General features: G+C 41.3%; 1 protein-coding gene across 1 annotated transcript in view; it reads right to left on the bottom strand.

Annotated features, from left to right (window-relative positions):
- Positions 1-4,363: 4,363 nt before the first annotated feature.
- Positions 4,364-19,371, bottom strand: part of KIF5B (kinesin family member 5B) — a 51,830-nt gene continuing 36,822 nt past the window's right edge. The window contains exons 16-26 of the mRNA XM_075271601.1: positions 16,754-16,942; positions 16,373-16,490; positions 15,677-15,738; positions 14,864-14,973; positions 14,396-14,497; positions 11,282-11,342; positions 11,127-11,198; positions 10,905-11,009; positions 10,382-10,598; positions 9,420-9,552; positions 4,364-8,005 (exon numbers count right to left, since the gene is read on the bottom strand). Coding sequence (XP_075127702.1) covers positions 7,999-8,005; positions 9,420-9,552; positions 10,382-10,598; positions 10,905-11,009; positions 11,127-11,198; positions 11,282-11,342; positions 14,396-14,497; positions 14,864-14,973; positions 15,677-15,738; positions 16,373-16,490; positions 16,754-16,942 — 1,176 coding nt within the window. The 3' untranslated portion in view covers positions 4,364-7,998. The remainder of the gene's footprint in view (positions 8,006-9,419; positions 9,553-10,381; positions 10,599-10,904; positions 11,010-11,126; positions 11,199-11,281; positions 11,343-14,395; positions 14,498-14,863; positions 14,974-15,676; positions 15,739-16,372; positions 16,491-16,753; positions 16,943-19,371) is intronic.

The raw sequence follows: 19,371 nt of genomic DNA, 5'->3' as shown, positions 1-19,371 counted from the left end.
GACTGTAGCACTATTGCGTACCTCAGTGCAAACAAGGCAAAATCCGCTGCCAAAAGACCCTGTGTGAACTAGCTCTTACTGGCAGTAAGCAGAATGAATGACAGCAAGCAGAGATCTAGAAAACTTTGAGGAATTGATACAGAAAATATATTGGAAAATTGTAGAACTTTTCATTATAGAACCAATAACATTCGTGTCTCAATATTGGTATCCCATGATAGCAGTGCATGAGCCCCCTCGGTCATGTCCGGTGGAGAGATACTGAAAGGCCCGAGCCTACTATCTTAGCTATTCAGAATGTATATAATTATTATTGCCACCTCTCCTACCAAAATATGCAAGTCATCCAAAATTTCAATGGAGACCAAATAAAAACTGAAACATCCTACAAAAAATGTCATATTTTAAAGGCAACAGAATTATTTATTCCCCATGTTGTGGCTGCCAGAAATATGAGATGAGCGCCCTCTTGTAGTTGGTGATGTTATGTCTGATCTCTGGTGGTCACCAGAAACAATGCACTCAGATCTGTAGTGAGTAGAACTACAAGTCCCAGCATTATCTTCTACATTACTGAAACTATTATCTTTTTATTAATGAGTTAATAACTGCACCCAAATACCTCTAGCAGTGTTCTGAGTTTCTCTGGTTACATGGGCAGCTTCTTTTAGTCTTAGCCCCCTCCCTGTTTCTCTAGCGAGCCTGTGTACTACTAGGCCTACCTACCGAACTCAGCCACACACCCCATCATACTTATCTGTCTTCTGCGTCCGATCTTCTTCTTCAACTCTCCACTTCTGCCAGTGTTAGAGCTAGAATAACTGGCTCTATTGTGCAGGCGCCAGAAGGAAGTGATGCTTCAAGCCCAGAAGACTGAAGACAGGTAAGTATGACGGGGACCCAGGTGTGTGTGGGGGGAGGGGGGTGTAAGCATTGGTGGTGTTTTTATTTTAGCCCAGACAACCCTATTAAGGAAGAGGCTCAACTACCCAGTTAAAGAGATTGGGGGACGACGACATCCCTGAAACTTTATACTGAATTTCCATTAGCACATGGCCACTCTAAAGAGCGACAGACTTTCTCAATATTGAATGAGAAGGCAAAACATAGTCCGAACTGTGAGGACAGAACGTCTGGAGGCCTCCATTACATGCCAACTCTGTTGTAAATCTTTCCTTGTATAGCTGCCGCTTGTGACTCACATTCTGAGATCTTCCACAACAAAGCTCTCTGTTACATAGCACCAACAGCTGGAAGGAAGCAGAAAATGCCATATTTGTTTCCTGCCCCAAGACACTTGCAAGAAATTGGGAGGATCAAGAAAAAAAAAAATAAAAAATGTTGGCCTAGCTGTTCCATTACACACTGGAGAGAAGTCGTCATCCCAGAGGATGTCAACCGCGCATGTCCTGGATACATCTAGCTGCAGAGGAGTCAGTCCTATAAGTAGCACTGCGGCAGAAACCATGCTGATCAGCAGAAGAGAATAGACACATGTTCACACCAAGAATTGTACAGGAGCTTTCAGGAAGTCTTCTGGTTGGATTGAATGGTGAGCAGAAATAAAATACACACTGATAGCAGCATGAACAATATTACAAAATCCAAAGAGATGTGTGTATAAGGCACAATAAGCAATAAACTACTTTGAGGTCTTCTGTAAATGAGGCATTTGGTGCACAAGGGGCGGGGCTTCAGCACTAGAGGGTTGCACTTGATGCTCAGAGATATGTCATAGCAGTGGGAGATCAACTCTTACCAGACAGAATGGCACAGGCCGGAGGCACCAAGGTGAGTGCAAGAGCAGTGCTCCCAGGACTGAAGGCCCGCCCCCAAAGCACCAAATGCCTCATTTGCATATGACGTTGAAGTTCTCCAAATCTAAACAAATACCATATCTCACACATGGATGATGTTCATCACTGTAATGCGCTTTATAAGAGGGTGGTGGCAGGTGAATAGGATAGGGAGGTGGTGGAGGCCTTTAGAAGCATTCCCAAATATTCAAATGACTTTTTCTTCTTCAGTTTTCCTTTCAGCATCTTCTAAGTCTCAGTTGTGCCTGAGCAGAGTAACAGCTATGACGTCTCTCATAGACCACACATGGAGAAAACGAGATTCTGCTCTTCAATGTTCTTGTTGATTTAGTCAGTGTCAGCCACTGTGTAGAGCATATGACAACTGAAGTATGGAGGGGTGAAACAGAAAACTTACTAATAGCTTCAGTACTGGCTGTTTCTTTACTTCAGTTTTACTTGGCACCTCCTCCACAGATGTCTATGGGCACATACAACTTGATCCTTAAAGGGATTCTACCATTAAAACTCAATTTTTTCTCCCTAGCACATAGGAATAGCCTTAAGAAAGGTCATTCTTCTACGTTTAGATGTCTCCTCCACGCCGCCATTTCATAGAAATTCTTTTTTGTTGTTGTTGTTTTTTTGTCGGTATGCAAATGAGTTCTCGCAGCACTGGAGGCGGGTCCCAGGGCTGCGAGAGAACTCATTTGCATACCGAAAAACAACGGGATTTCTATGGAACAACGGCACGGAGAAGACATCTAAAAGGTAGGAGAAGAATAGCCTTTCTTAAGACTATCCCTACGTGTTAGGGACAACAACAAAAAAATTGAGTTTTAATGATAGGATCCCTTTAAGTAAGCTTATAGTGCTTCTTAGGGCAAGTTCGTACAATGGATTTTAGGGCAGAACCCATCATCTAAAATCCATTGTAAAACTTTACTGCTGGTGTAAAATAATTTTTTGCAGTGGATTCTATTTACCATTAGGAGGCCAAGACGGATTCAGCAGAGATTTTAGAATGACGGCACAGCTTGAAGTGTTTTTCTCTGTTCAGACATTAAAGTCTCTTGTACTTGTTTTCTCTATTGATTTATGGAGAACTGATCGAAACTTTGGTGCCCATTTAAAGCGTAACAACTTTTTCTTCTTATTTTCTGGCAGTAGGTCTCATTAATAAATTTTGTAATATACTTTGTTAGTTTTTGGCTCCTTTCTGTGTAATCCTGCACCTCTATTCGCTCTTCTGTACTGAGAGCCGTCCCTGCTCCTCACTGCATACAGGCTTGGGTGTAATGAAGAGATGGGGGAGGAACATTCAAACTATTATATCTCGGTACGATAAAACATAGAAACTTACTTCTGGTGCTGTATGAAAGAGGAGAGTCATTTTTCATATGCCGTCAAATTATATTATTTCCAGAGATATCACTGGTTGAAAATACAGTTGGGAACATGAGATTATATTATAATATCCCAATCCCAAATGTATTTTCAAACCTTGATCTCCCTGACATTCTATAAGCAGAACCGCAGTGTCATAACATAAGTAAAGCTTTAGTCCTCTTTCATACGACACCAGAGGCATGTTTCTATGTTTTATAAAACCTGAGAAACACGTTTGAAGTCACCCTTCCCCAATGAGAAGTAGGAACAGATCTCAATACATAAGCAAGCACAGAAGAAAAAAAAAAAACTGCAGAATTTCACAGAAAGGAGACAAAAATTGTTAATTATCGTATATACTCGAGTATAAGCCGACCCGAATATAAGCCGAGGCCCCTAATTTTACCACAAAAAACTGGGAAAACTTATTGACTCGAGTATAAGCCGAGGGGGGAAAATGCAGCAGCTACTGGAAAGTTTCAAAAATTAAAATGGTCGGAGTTTTTTGGGTGCAGTAGTTGCTGGGGGAAGGGGAGGGGGTGTTTTGGTTGTCTGTCTGCCCCTTCGCTGAGGACTGGGGTTTTTTTTCCCCCCACTTGGAATTAAGCCTGTCTGAATATAGGGGATCGGCAGTGCTCCTATTAACCCCTTCCCGACGGAACAGGAGCACTGCAGATCCCCCTATATTCAGTAGACCGAGCACTGTCAGACACAGGGATACCTAATGTGTGTTTTTTTTTTTTTGTTTCACAGTCATTTTCTACTTTTGTATGTATTCTAGGAAAAGGAGAGATTTACAACTTTTTTTTTTTTAAAAAAAAAAAAAAAAAAAGCTTTTTCCCCCCCCACTATTTTATGGGAGATTCTATACATTAATATTGCGGCTGACTCAAGACTAAGCCCAGGGGGGCTTTTTCAGCACAAAAACTGTGCTGAAAAATTCATCTTATACTCTAGTATATACGGTAAGTATATTACAAAATTTATTAATGACACAAATACTGCCAGAAAATCAAAAGTAGTCCGAGTTTAGTCACCCTTTAAGTACCAGGTACCTTATGCAGAATGTCCAGCTCCATCACATTTCCTGTATTATACTGGTCCCAGTTTACCACATTGGAAGCCTAGGCCTCACTTCCAGTATGTGCACTCTATAGGAAATAAACAGTATACGTGACCAAGTTTTTCTCTTTTTATTTTAAACACAAATACATTTACAGCATGCAGAAAGACCGATGGAAATGGCAATTGATCTGTCCCAATAGCAATATGCATCATGTGCTGGACCACTTACTGGTATATACCATCTGTCTCCAATGCTCAGTAATAGTCACGTTTTAAATAAGGAAAATAATTTAGCCGACCGCCATTAATAAATAGGTACATATCGTGTTTGCACGGCTGTACTAATCCCAACATAGGTATGTGCCCAGAATAATAACCTAATAGACTTTACTGCACACTATGTCATGGACGCCTGTCCTGGGAGATTGAGGAAACAAACTATTCATAGTGTAGACTTTAGGATAAGGTTTATTTTTACCATTCAGTTTGACAGAGAAAAAAAAAAATAAATTCCTGATATAAAATGAAAACATACCTAAAAAATAATAAAAATGAAGACGACAATGACGTAGGCACAAAAGGAAAAGATTCTGCTTCCTGTTAGTGTAGCGTGCATTGGTCTCCTTAATATGTACCTGTGGCTTCTATGCAATGGGCGCGTCCATTATTGTGTAAATCGGGCGACTTATTTTGCTCCTGGCTTGCGCTGCACAGCCTGGCATTGAGCGATCGCGGGTTGTATAGGATAACATTCACATGCTGCATATTAGTTCAGCTCAGAAAAGTCTGGTCCTGTTGGCTTAAAGCGACAGGTACATTTTAAGGTCCTGAGACCACTTACACAATGTCATGAGACCATGAGGAGTCAGGAAAGGTATTAGTGTTAATCCATCGGGCAGTTTATTCAGCGTCAGTATCAGGACTCCTACGGCTCTGGAGTGTAGGTTATCTAGCGGCACCTAAAATTATTCTAAGCGGGTGACTTCCAACAGGGAACGATGTACATAAGCAGATATGGCCGTGCGGTGCAACCCGTCTACAGTATATACTAACTTATAGGAAGAAATAAAGGATTTTATTATGGCTAGGATACAAGTGAGTAGTATATACTAAAGATGTGCCTGTGGAAGGAATAGCACTGAAACAGGCTCAGTCCTTAATAAGTGATAGCATCAGGTAGGCTGTAGTGACAAAAATGGATTTAAAAGGGAGCGTCGCCAGACCCCAACATATCAACCCAGCCCTGCAGATAGATAGGGCAGGGTCCCCTAAATCAAATGGTGCCCCTGTTGCTGAGATATCACTGCTTTTGACAATATACAGATTGGCTCTTTGGAGCAATGAGGGTGTTCTATTTGCTACAGAGGGGTAAGAGACAAGGCCCTTTTTATGGCAAAGAGCTTATTTGCATATTCACAAAAAATAATGCAATATCTTGGCAGTGATTGACAAGGAGACAACACCGTCTGATTCAGGTGACCCTAATTATATATATATATATATATATATATATATATATATATATATATATATGCGCAAACACACATATATACACACTTGGGTCTGATGAGAGACTCACTATAACTAGAATTATAAACGTGCAGCATGGAAAGAGTCAAAATCAGAGCATACAAAATAATCTCCATGTATATCTCCATGAGAACGGCAAATCTATTACGGAGGTAGAGTGCAAAAATCAATTTAAAAAAAAGTCAATCTATACATTGTCCTACCTACAAACTATTCTCTATTACAGAGTATGGGACATGTATCCCCATGAAACAATTCTGCAGCATATCTTGTTATACCGCCAAGAAATGCAAGAATAAACAGACTGACATACTAATGGTCATGTCAGCGCTACATTTGTTTATTCAGTTCCAGGAGGAATAACAGAGGGATGGGACAATGTAGAGGTTTAAAAGGGGCTACCCGGTTTCTAATATTGATGGACTGTAAGATAGGTCATCAATACTAGATCTGCTGGGGTCTGACATCCAGGACACCCATACATCACTAGTACGAAAATGGGTTTTAAGTTGCGTTTGCGGTATTGTTCACCATGTGAGTCTATGTGGCAGCAGTATGTAAACAATACTGCGCTGTCTAGGTACTGGTGATCTCTGGGGGCGTGCTGGGTGTCGGACCCCACAGATATAATATTGACGGCTTATGCTAAGGATAGTTTCTGATGCAGGATTGTGGTTTCATAGGAAAGAGTAGTGTATTTACAACCACAGGGATTTTACCATATTCCACAGGCTCACAATTAAAGCGAACCTGTCTGTCTGATTCACAGCCGGCATGTTATAGAGCAGACGGAGCTGGGAGACTGATATATAGTTATGTAGGAAAAGATTTGGTTCAACTTATTGACAACCCTGATGTTCCTATGCTTAGGAGTCCAGTGGGCGGTCCTACACAGTGATTGACAGCTAATGTCATATAGATCAATAATGCAGTCATACAGGAAAGTTAGTCAACCATTGAGTAGACGCAGGCACAGAAAGAGCAGGGATCAATGAGTGTGTACCAAATCTTTCCCCACACCAAATATAAATATAAATATATATATATATATATATATATATATATATATATATATATATATATATATATAGACACACATATCTAGTGTATAACATGCCGCCTGCAGATCGGCCTCCTTGTGCAATGTGACAGGTTCACTTACTTACAGGGACCCCCATTTACTTGCAGAATTCCTGTAGAGGGGTGCGAGGCGATACAGCATCATTCCCTTCTATACATTGCTTTTCCAGTGCATGTATTATGAAACCATTCCATGAAAGCACCACTGCAAGGAATGTATATGTGTCAAACTACAACGGATAATCCAAAATGATAAGCAAAATTTATATAAAAACAAACTACAGCCAGTGCAGGCGCCGTTTTACAGTAATAGGCCTCGATGCTCCCATACACGTTTATTAACAGGATATAGCAGAATGTTTTCGCACATGAACAGGACAGTCTCTGAACAGACAACCCCATAGTCTTGTATATAAAAGTTTTCCTCCTGCATCTGGTTACTATACATTATTTAAAAGGACAAACCACGTGGCGGCGGGTTTTTCCACCGCAGAATAGTAGAGCAGCCTCGAGTCTCCTGAAATCTTAGGATTATTTGGTAGTAAAGATTTCAGGCCAGTGGCATGTATAATAAAGCACACTTTAGTAGCTAGACGCTGTACAATCTACAGTATTTTATTGTAGCATGGATGTTAAATAAAGTCACTTCATAAGTCGCCTACCGCCCTTGTATAGCGTCGCAGTAGACTCTTAACGTACTGGAAAAAAAGGTTAACCTGGAAGTGTATTAAACCGTTAAAGTTCGCTCCATGTCCCTATGACGAAGATTTACAGAAAACGTGACTAGGTTCTACTCGACCAGTAACGTAACATTCAGACTTGGCACAGTGCAGACTATATTTAAGACATGGAGGACAAAAACTGTGCAATAGATGGAGCTATTAAATTACATATTGTATGCAAATACATCAAAATTGCACTCTAATTTTTGCTGCAAATCGAAAAAAAAAAAAAAAAAAATTGCAAAAGAAAAAAAACCAAACAAAAAAAAAAACAAACATTGGGAGAAAGGAAGAGCTGTACAGGCCAGATATAAATTACAATTTCAAAAACAATCCTACAATCCCCAAAGTTAAGTGAACCCCAGTAATGATCACCACTCGACTGTTTTCAATGCGGACGATACTTTTGCGATCCTTCAGCAGCTGAAATATAAAGCAGACGGGAAAGATAGTCAGCGTCTTAAAATACCAACAATGCAAAATCACAACTGAACCGAAATGTATAGAATTACCAAGCGTGACCACGCTAATTGAGAATTAGGTACATCTGAAAATTCACATACAAGTCCTTGTGGACTCCAGAAATAGGTTAACTTGTCTTACGCCTTTTTTGGTATGTAATCAAGCTCTGTATACCGAAAAACCTGGGGCAGTGTCTATGGCTTACGACTCAAAGGTCGAAAGATATCACAGGACAGTGATTGAGGGATATACCCCCAAGAAACACCAATTGCGTGCTCCCTTCAGTAAAAATAAGTTCTGGTACGCTGATGTATCAAAATAAAAAAAAAGATTTATTTAAGATGACCGGAGAACCCCGAAACGCGTCATCTTAAATCTTTTTTATTTTGATACATCAGCATACCAGAACTTATTTTTACTGAAGGAAGCGCGCTATTGGTGTTTCTTGGGGGTATATCCCTCAATCACTGTCCTGTGAAATCACAGCTGAATCAGGGCGGGTTCACATCTGCGCTCGGTCTCCGCTTTCAGTTTCCTTTCTGTTGCCCAAGAAACTGGACAGGAGATGGAAACCGGCAGTCATTTTTTAAACCCATTCATTTGAATGGGTTTGCAAAATGTCCGGCCGTGAGCGTCTTCTACCTCTCTGCGGTGAAACCAGTTTGTTGTTTTTTAACCGGACACGAAGTTGGACAGGCAGGACTTTGCGTCCGGAGGACTTTTCTCTCTGCCAATTTCAGTTTAAAAACAGTGGACTCCCAAAAGTGAACCAGAATTTGCCACTTGGGGACCAGAAACCCCATCTGCTTAAAAAGCGGTTACCACACCCAAAATCGGCAGAGAGAAAAGACCTGCCTGAAGAACTTCTCTCTGCATATTGTAAGTGGAATGGGGGACAAAGTTCCTGAATGCTAGTGTGATCCGATCGTCACTGATCCTCCACTGCGTCCGTTCCGCCACTCATCGGGTCACTATTGGTCTCCACTTCCTGGGCCCATCTCCATATCACATTGGAAACACTATAGCTGGATGTATTTCCAGTTTGTTGAGACAGGAACAAGAAGTAGAGCTAAGCAGGGTGCTAGTAAGCAACAGAACAGGAGCGGTGGGGTGGAAGAAAAACATTTTTGCAGCTGAACACCCTTTAGTGTGTTTCACCAGCTTTATGCTATGAGAAGGTCGGCATGATGATAAGGGAGCGCCCTCTATAGGCTTGCTTGACTGAGACTCTGTCTTCCTAATTACATCATGGAAGTCAGATTTGTATATTCTTCCCAGCTTTATGCAGGTCATATTTCTATATTTCCGTGCTGATGAGGGTAATAAAGGCGACAGGTACATAATTATATAGGTTTTAATACACATAAAAACTTACACTTTGTCTTGCTTAACATTTCCTCCTCGGAGAGAAACTGGCTGACTATTCTGAGGGAATACAGTTCCACCACGAATTGCATTTGGGTGTGTTGGTGAGGCAGCTGGGTGCTGTCCGGGACGGATAGGTTTAGCTGAAAAAGAAAAATCATCAAAAAATAAATGTATGCCAAATAATTCAGTGAATGGTTTGAGTCTTACTTTACTGATGTATTAGAGATATTATTGCAAAAATTTTAAAGGGGTTTTCAAGAACTATAAAACTTGATGGCCTATCCTAAGGATTGGTCCTGAACATCAGATCGTGAGGTTTCAACTTTAGGAACCTCCACCAATCATCTGTCTGAATGAGATGTGGCATGTGGGTGAGTGATGTAGCCTCTCTATTACCCATGCCTGGTACAATATATGGATATATCCCATTCACTTGACCAGAGATGAAGCTGCAGCACCAGCCCAGCAGCTACAAAACATATGGCAAAGTCTCTGGCATGCAGTGAATACCCCAAAAGCACCTCCAGGGGTGTCATAGTGCCCTGTACCAGACAACTGGTTGGGGTCCTGGGTGCCTGACACTTATCAGGCCGATACTGACGGCCTACTCTGGTCTATAGATTGGTCATCAAGTCTCAGAAAACCTCCTTATCTCAAATTTTGTAGACAAGACACCACACTCCTTGTTGTATGTATAGAAGCTGTACACAGCCCTTATAATGGAAGTCGATCATTCAAGCGCCAGGTCTGCAGGACACAGTTGACAGGAGTAAAGCTGCGATGTGTTACATAAATGCTTGAACAGCTTTGTTCTTGCTACTGGCAGATATCCAAGTGCTTGGACTTCACCAACTTCTGATGCATTGTCCAGACATTGTCTGCAACTGTACATATTCCTCAAATCCCCCCCATATCTCACACACAGTACTTCGCTATCGAGTGATGCGTATGTGTGTACACGGCATTTACCGATCTGTGCAGAATGTCCCCTTCTCGCCATATTCTTGGATCTAACGGCTTCTTTAATGCGATCAACTTCCTGTTGATACCGTTTCCTATCACGAGATGCATTTTCTTTGGCTTCTTTTAGAGCAGACTCCAAGGCTTTAACTCGTTCAGCTGTAGCTCTAAGTCGTTTTTCCAGCTTTGGAAGCTCGCAACGCAGATCTGCATTATCGCGAACCAGCTACAGAAAATAAAAAAAGTTGCATTTCAATTTATACAGTTTTTACCCTGCACAATATATATGTACGTACACACATAGACGCAGTAGAATTAACCCGATTGTCTGCTATTAGTTAAATGGCTGCAGTGTTGTATTGTCACAAAAGACAACAAAATACACTGAAAAACTTTTTCCAATGACTTCTCATTGCATTTTGTTGCCTTCTATGATAAGAGAACTCTACAGCAGTTTAACCAATTGCAGAAGCTCGGGTTAACTCTGCTACATCTCAAATCTCAATAAATGTATAAAGTGATAACCACATACCTGTTTATGGACCTTGGTGAGCTGCTCAAGGTTATTTTCCAGAAAGGAGATCTTCTGTTTCTGTGCAGCGCTCCCTCCGGTGTCATCAGAGTCCATCTCGGCACTCTGCAAAGTGACAATATACCATGCTCAGTAAAAAACATAAAACCAGGGCGCAATATAAAAAGGAAAAAATATTTTAAAAAAATAAATTAAAAAAATTAAAATCAGTAATTGGATTACCTTTTTCACTCTGGTTGTCAAATCCTGAACAAAGAGCTTCCTGAGGTTATGCAGGGTCTGGAGCTCCTTGGCCTATAATCACAGTTTTAGGATTAACTTTAAGACAGATCAGGGAGTAAGATAATGAATTGTTACACATGTGGTGTTGTGCTTACCACTGTCTCTTCAAGTCCCTTCAGATCCTGTCGTGCTTGTTCTCTTCTGTCCTGTATAACCCTGAGAAAAAGAGAATGGAAAACATAAGCAGATCCGACAACGACGGCAGGAAAGTAGTGAAATACAGTGTGCACAAAGACAGACTTAGGCTGAGGCCCCACGTTGCAGAAAAGTAGCTTTTTTGTTGTAGATTTTGCTTCTTTTTTTTTTTTTTTTTTTTTTTTAATCCAAAGTCAGGAATGGATTGAGAAGTACAAGAGCTTCAAATATACGTCCCATTCCTTTTGGAGCCATTTTTGGCTTGGTCTCAAAAAAGGCAGCAAAATCCGCTATTTGTCTCTGGATGACTTCACTCGTGCGTCGGAGGTCTGTACAGACCTTACTGAGCATGTGCACAATTGCAGCCTTGAAAATATGGCCGCCGGCCGGCATGCACAGTTGGCTCTACTAGTGTCTCACTGGCAGAGCCAACTGCGCAGGCGTCAGAGCTGACGCAGAAGACAGACAGAGAAGGGGACGATGCAGCTGAAGGAGGCGTCGCCGGAGAGAGTTCTCGGGCAGCAGTAGGGACGCTCGCATCGCCGTTTGAGCGCTGGGGCCCGCCCCCATTGCTGCGAGAGAACTCATTAGCATGCCGGTAAAAACAAGATTTCTAAGGAACGGCACCGCGGAGACCACGTCTAAAGGTAAGAGAGGAATAGCCTTTCTAAAGGCTACTCCGACGTCTAAAGCAGAAAAAATGGCTATTTAGTGGTAGAATCCCTTTAAAGAAACTTTCCCATCTCATGGTTTCTCCTACTCTCCTATTACCGCCCCATGTACTCTAGTTTTACATACAGCGATAGGAGGCTCTTATTATTCTTGCACTTATCAGGGCCCAGCAGCTGAAAGCACTTTGCAGAAAGAGAATAGAAGCGGTGACAACTAGAGGTAGACTAGCTGTTACCCGCGACTTCGTCTGCGGTGATTGTAGAAGTGGGTATATACAGGCGGGGGTAAGGTTTTCGTACTGTGTATAAGGTATGGGATATGAAATGTAAGTTTGTATCTTGTTTTTGCTGTAATTCTGAGAATACGTGAGACTTTTGTGTTGAAGTTAATTTGTATTAGAGCTGCTATATATACACGGTGTTCTGAGAAACTTTACATAGTGACTTTGGGACAGAAGTATTTGAAGTTAACCCTTTCCCGCCGATGGCATGTTTTGATTTTCGTTTTTGACTCCCCTCCTTCTAAACCCCATAACTTTTTTATTTCTCCGCTCCCAGAGCCATATGAGGTCTTAATTTTTCCGGGACAAATTTTTCTTTATGATGCCACCATTGTTTATTCTATATAATGTCCAGGGAAGCAGGGAAAAAATTCCGAATGGGGTGGATTTGACGAAAAAATGCATTTCTGCGACTTTCTTACGGGCTTTGGTTTTATGGCGTTCACTGTGCAACCAAAATGAACTGTCCCCTGTATTCTGTGTTTCGTTACAATTCCGGGGATACCAAATTTATATGGTTTTATTTACATTTTGACCCCTTAAAAAAATCCAAAACTGTGTTAAAAAATTTTTTTTTTGAAAAGTTGTGATATTCCGACAACCGTAACTTTTTTATACGTGCATGTACGGGGATGTATAGGGCTTCTTTTTTTGCGGGACCGGGTGTACTTTGTAGTTCTACCATTTTCGGGAAATGTTATTGCTTTGATCACTTTTTATTCAAATTTTGATCAGAATCAAAACAGTGAAAAAACTGCGGCTTTGTAGAGCGGGCGATTTTGGACGCGGGGATACCTAACATGTATGTGTTTCACAGTTTTTAACTACTTTTATATGTGTTCTAGGGAAAGGGGGGTGATTTGAATGTTTAATCCTTTTTATTTGTTTTTATATATATTTTTTTAAGCTTTTTTTTTTTTTTTTTTGCATTTATTAGACCTCCTAGGGGTATTGACATGGGTGGGCAGTGTCGTGGATTGTCAGAGCGGTGGGGTCGGCAAACATGGCTGCTCCGGAGCGTTAAAGAGAACCTCCTGGAGTATCGTTAAGGTGAGGGGCAAAGTGGTAAAGTATATGTATATGTGATTGTGTGGGGTTAAGGGCGAGGCTGTAGAGGGCAATATGAATTTTGTGGCTTGCTATGGTCCAAAGTGTGTGAGATTGCAGAGATAGTGATGTGAGTTTGGGTTTTGTGGGGGTCCTGGCACAAACGTATGTGCGTTATTGTGACGAAAAGTAGCCTATTGCGCAATCGGGTGTATTAACTATGTTTGTGGAAACTTTCAGCCAAATTGGTCGAGCGGGTTTTGCGTGATTGACTAACAAACATCCAAACACACAAACCCACAAACATCCAAACTCACAAACTTTCACATTTATAATATTAATAGGATAGGATAAGAGAGGTGGCCTGAAACCTAGAAGACAAGCTGCAAGCACTGAGGAGACCTTCAGCTGAATCTAAGAGTTTTACCCAATATCCATCCTGCTCTTTTTCTCAGTTATCTTAATCTATACAGTTTAATGATCATAAAGATCGGAACACTCTTAACGTCTGGATGATCCCAACCGATGGTAAGTCTCTAGGCTTCATCTACAAGCTTCATACACCTTGATCAATAAGGGCCATTATATTGGCTGGATTTCCTGGCCCAAACCTAGTCACGAGTTTCGGAGTCGAAATGATCTATGATGCTAGGAGTTCCCACCTTCCAACCGCTCCACTGCCCAATGCTGTATATAGTACAGTATATATATGATGCAAAGAGTCCTTATACCTAGACCACACTCAGTCCAGGAAAGGCAGACAATATATGCTCCTGATTTCCAGTCCGTTAGTGTCCATGTACACAGGGACTTGGGGACTATTATTTTTTTAATGGAAGCTCATTGCTATAAGCCAAACCTCTCTAACCCCATTGCTTATAAACATATCACTATCGCTACAAGGACCACTAAACTGCCATTCATGTAATGTAACAACGGACCAGTGTCAGACTGCTTGAGGTTCTTCCCCTCAATCAAGTTGGGCGATCTGCGTTTTCCCAAGTGCTCTATCTAAATGGAGTGGTGTGCATGACCCTTTTGGAAGAAACAAGGTGACAGATCTTTATATACTTACGTGAGGTCATGCAACTTTTTGCTTTTCTCCTGGTCTGCACACTTTAGTTTTTCATGCTCCACCCGCAGTCGCTCTTGCTCAAGCATCATCTTCTGGTTTTGGCTGCAAAAATCATTAATAGTGTTAATATGGAGAAAGGAATTTGTATATTTGTCAGATTTGTATCCAGGCCACATATTTCACAATGGAATAGCAAATTCAATATTGGAAATCTGTGCTGTCTTCATTCTCTAATAAGCTATATGGATGGTGGCGGGTTGGGTAACCCAGTCAGGACAACCCCTTTCAGTGTATGAGTAGCTCTTCCTAGACCTGCAAAGTCAAATGAAATGAAGGTGTACTTTGTACCTATAAATCTAATTATTATGTCAATGTGACCTTTATAGGATTGGACTACAATTGTGCGATGTGTGGCGAGCCTTCCTCCATTACATCCTGTGCTGCGGCCAATGGTTATTAATGACTTACTCTTGGAGCTCGGTGATAACCTTCTCCTTAGCGTCGATCTCATCCCGCAGACTGCTCAGCTGCTTCTGGTGAGTTTCCCGATGACTCTGAATCTGTTGTTCCACTGCGTGCTACGGAAAAAGGAAGAACTTATGTTAGTTCAAGTTCTAAACACACAGGGATTCCATTTTTGTGAGACTAGTAGTACTACACAACTGTTTGCAGGAATGGGCATGGCTTCTAAGCTGTATTCATATGGCTGTAATATAGACACAACCACCTGCCATCATATGTAAGCCCAACACAATATGGGGATCGACCAATATGGGGATCGACCAGGGGTAGGGAACGTACGGCTCTCCAGCTGTTGCAAAACTACAACTCCCAGCATGCATACTGGCTCTGCTGTTCTGGGAACTCCCATGGAAGTGAATGGAGCATGCTGGGAGTTGTAGTTTCACAGCAGCTGGAGAGCCAAAAGGTTCCCTACCCCTGGGATAGACCTGCTCTCACACTGGCACCTCAGCAGTGACTTCTAGTTGGTAATGGTGGATCTACATACACAGCAGCCTGTCAATGTCAGCGAGGAGTTTGAGGTCTGGTATATTCATGAGCTCTGACCTCATGAACATACCAGACTCGAGCTATGTGTCTGTTTTATTATCTGATCACTCCTATTAGCCATGCGCCATTTTGGGTATGAGTGTACTACGCGGATAACAGAACCACTTCAAAGGATTTTTCTGTTTACAAAAAGAGGAGGAAACAAATATGAATCTTTATAAATAGGTTATAGAAAACAGCTAATAAACCGTAATAGCACTAAGCACATACCTTAACTTCATTTGCAGTCTGCACTTTATTTAAGTGCTCCTTCTCCATTTCATGAACTTTTTCTACAATACAATAGGAGATAAAGCCTAAGTCATATTCACTAATATAACACTCACGGTCTGCCATAAACTGGTAAGATTTTTCCCAAGCCTAAGGGACAGAAAGCCGTTTGACTAATATATTTGGGCAGCCATCAGTACCAGATGTCATACATGCTAAGAGCATTACATCACAAGGGCAGGAACAGCTGTACAAAAGAATTATTGGATGGACACCTTAAGCTAAACTGCTGATTATAGAGGGAAATTTGTTTGGGGGGAAAAAAAACAAAAAACAAGTTTTAGGTCTCAAATTTAGTATAAAAAAATAAAATCAAATAAATAAATAAATAAATTTATATATATATATATATATATATATATATACACACACACATACATATATATATATACACACACACATACATATATATATATATATATATATATATATATATATATATATATATATATATATATAAAAATAAATAATCTCCAGTTATTGAGATGGTCAATACTTGTAAACGATTTTGTCCTCCCTGTCACTCCCATTTTTATAAATAAAATACTTAGTAGGCTTTCTTGTATATCTGGTCTGTGTACTTTGTGATGGCTTTCACAGAATGATTATAAAGCATAACACAGCCTGATGCCCCACCCTGTGCCCGCAGCTTGACAAGCTCCTCATTCAGGGAGTCCACAGACTCCTCCATTTGCCTCTTCTTCTGTTCCAGGTTCTGGACGTATTCTGTCAGTGACTTGATCTTTGCTTCATGCTTTAAAAGACAAGAAGATTAAAGAGGTTACTCAATGTAAAAAGTTATTCCAAAATAGTTAATGAATTTATAGTATATACTACTAGAAAGCCGACAGTGCAGCGCTCTATCGGCTTTCCCATTATGTGCCATTTCTGACAGTCTGTGAGGATCGCCCCTACTGACAGTACAGTCCATAGCACTGAGGACACTGTCATATCTACCAGGGCTTCACATTCCCCATTGTGTTTTGCGGTCACAGACATCCCACGTAAGTTGTTTACCTGAGAGATACGAAGCTGGCAGGCAGCAAGTTCCTTCTCGTTCTCCTCCATCTTCTTGTTGCTCTCAGTTTGGGTGCCCTCCAGCTGCTTGCAGCGCTTCACCATGGTCTTCACTTCAGATTTCATCTTACTGATGTACAGCCTGGCTACTGTGAACTCCTCATCGATCATGCCACTCACTTCAGGTTGCTATTGTGAAAGAAGAGACAAAAATTCTAATATTACAACAATCAACAAGGTGATCGACAGACGGACTCAATTGATATAAACATCTAACTCTACACCATGGCCAGCTCCTCATTCAGGAGCACCAAAGGAGGTCCCGTGTGCCAATACTGAAATCTACGTCAGTCGGGGACTGTTGCAGGTATCAGGAATAGTCGAGTGAGCTGTAGTAAAGTTAACATGGCATGGTGCCCCTGTTCTGATCTGCCTTCATCCCCTTCCTGAATGGGGCACAGAAAGAGCAAAGCGGCCATCTTTGGCACATGTGCTCCAGTTTACTGGTACAGAGGAAATTGTGTTACCGAACTTAATGCAAACTGAATGATCATTTGTCCAAACACGATCGCTCCATGTAAGGGGCAGTAAGCAAGAGCTTCCTATATTGTCAGATAGCACTTGGTGCTGTCAGGTTATCTGCCAGTGGAAATGGGTCCTTATTCCCCTTCTAAATACGCATACAACCTAGGCTGAAAAGTGTTTAACGTGTATGTGCAGATTTATGCCAGACAGGCATTACTGAAGACTCAGCTTTTAAAGCCCATTACCTTATTCTTATGGTAGAGTTGGAAGGGACCTCAAGGGCCACCGGGTCCAACCCCCTGCGAGTGCAGGTTTTCCTAAATCATCCCAGCTATATGTTTATCCAGATTCCGCTTGAAGATTTCCATTGATGGAGCGCCCACCACCTCCCGTGGCAGCCTATTCCACTCTCTCACTACCCTCACTGTCAGAAAGTTTTTCCTAATGTCTAATCTGTATCTCTTTCCCTTTAGTTTCATCCCATTGCTTCTTGTACTTCCTTGTGCTAATGAGAATAGGGGAGATCCCTCTGCACTGTGACTACCTTTCAGATATTTGTAGACTGCTATTAAATCTCCCCTCAGCCTTCTCTTCTGCAAACTAAACAATCCCAGTTCTTTTAGCCGCTCCTCATAGGACATGGTTTGCAGACCTTCCACCATTTTGGTTGCTCTTCTCTGGACTTGCTCCAATATATCGATGTCTTTCTTGAATTGAGGCGCCCAGAACTGTACACAGTATTCCAGGTGTGGTCTGACCAGGGAAGAGTACAGCGGAATAATGACCTCTCTTGATCTAGATTCAATGCTTGTCTTAATACATCCCAGAATTTTATTAGCCTTTTTTGCAGCAGCACCGCACTGTTGGCTCATGTTGAATTTGTAATCTACTATTATGCCCAAGTCCTTTTCCCCTATGCTATCACTTAGTTCTATTCCTCCCATACTATATATGTTTTTTACATTTCTGTTACCCAGATGTAGAACTTTGCATTTGTCCCTGTTAAATACCATTTTGTTCACCTCAGCCCATTGTTCCAGTGTGTCTAAGTCCTTTTGAATACACTGTCTCTCCTCTCTAGTGTTGGCTATTCCTCCTATCTTCGTATCATCTGCAAATTTTATGAGTTCCCCAATAATTCCATCGTCCAGATCATTTATAAAGATATTAAAAAGTACTGGGCCCAGAACAGAGCCCTGCGGCACCCCGCTTTTGACTTTCTTCCAGTTTGATGTGTAGCCATTTAGTATTACTCGTTGTGCCCGATCATTAAGCCAGTTGTGAATCCACCTAACTGATTTTTTGTCAAAGCCATACTTAATCATTTTTTCAATAAGAAGGTTATGTGATACTTTATCAAATGCCTTACTGAAGTCAAGATATACTATGTCCACGGCATTCCCTTGGTCCAACCATTCAGTGATTTTGTTGTAGAAGGAAATCAGGTTAGTCTGACAAGATTTATTGGTCATAAAGCCGTGCTGGCTCTGGTTAATTAATGCCTTCCCATCCAGGTACCGAGTAAATGTTCCTTGACAATTTGCTCAAAGATTTTTCCTGCTATCGAGGTCAGACTTACCGGCCTGTAATTTCCTGGATCGTCCCTTTTCCCCTTTTTGTAGATGGGGACAACATTTGCCCTTTTCCAATCTAAAAGGGACCACTCCTGTTTCCCATGACTTACCGAAGATTATAGCAAGGGGTTCTGTTATTTCCTCTGCTATCTCTTTCAGGACTCTAGGGTGTAAATCATCTGGTCCTGGGGACTTGGTTTCCTGTAACTTGGCTAAGTGCTCTCTTACCAGACCTTCGCTTATAGTCAGCTTGGAGTCCTCCTTCCCCTCATCTCCATCACCATTAATGTCGATATTTCCATTAGTTTCTTGGGAGAAGACGGATACAAAATATGAATTTAGTAGCTCCACCTGCTGTTCCACCATGTTAACTGTTTCTCCTTTGTCATTCTTCAGGACTCCAATGGTCTCCTTCACTTTTCTTTTGCTTTTAACATATCCCCAAAATCCTTTTACCTTACTCTTTGCCTCTTTTGCAAGCTTCAATTCGTGTTCAGCCTTAGCTCCTTTGATGCTTGT

Source organism: Leptodactylus fuscus, chromosome 4 (genome assembly GCF_031893055.1).
Source record: "Leptodactylus fuscus isolate aLepFus1 chromosome 4, aLepFus1.hap2, whole genome shotgun sequence".
Taxonomy (NCBI): Eukaryota; Metazoa; Chordata; class Amphibia; order Anura; family Leptodactylidae; genus Leptodactylus; species Leptodactylus fuscus.
The sequence above is the reverse complement of the archived record's forward strand: the minus strand, read 5'-3'. Positions and strand labels throughout refer to the sequence as shown.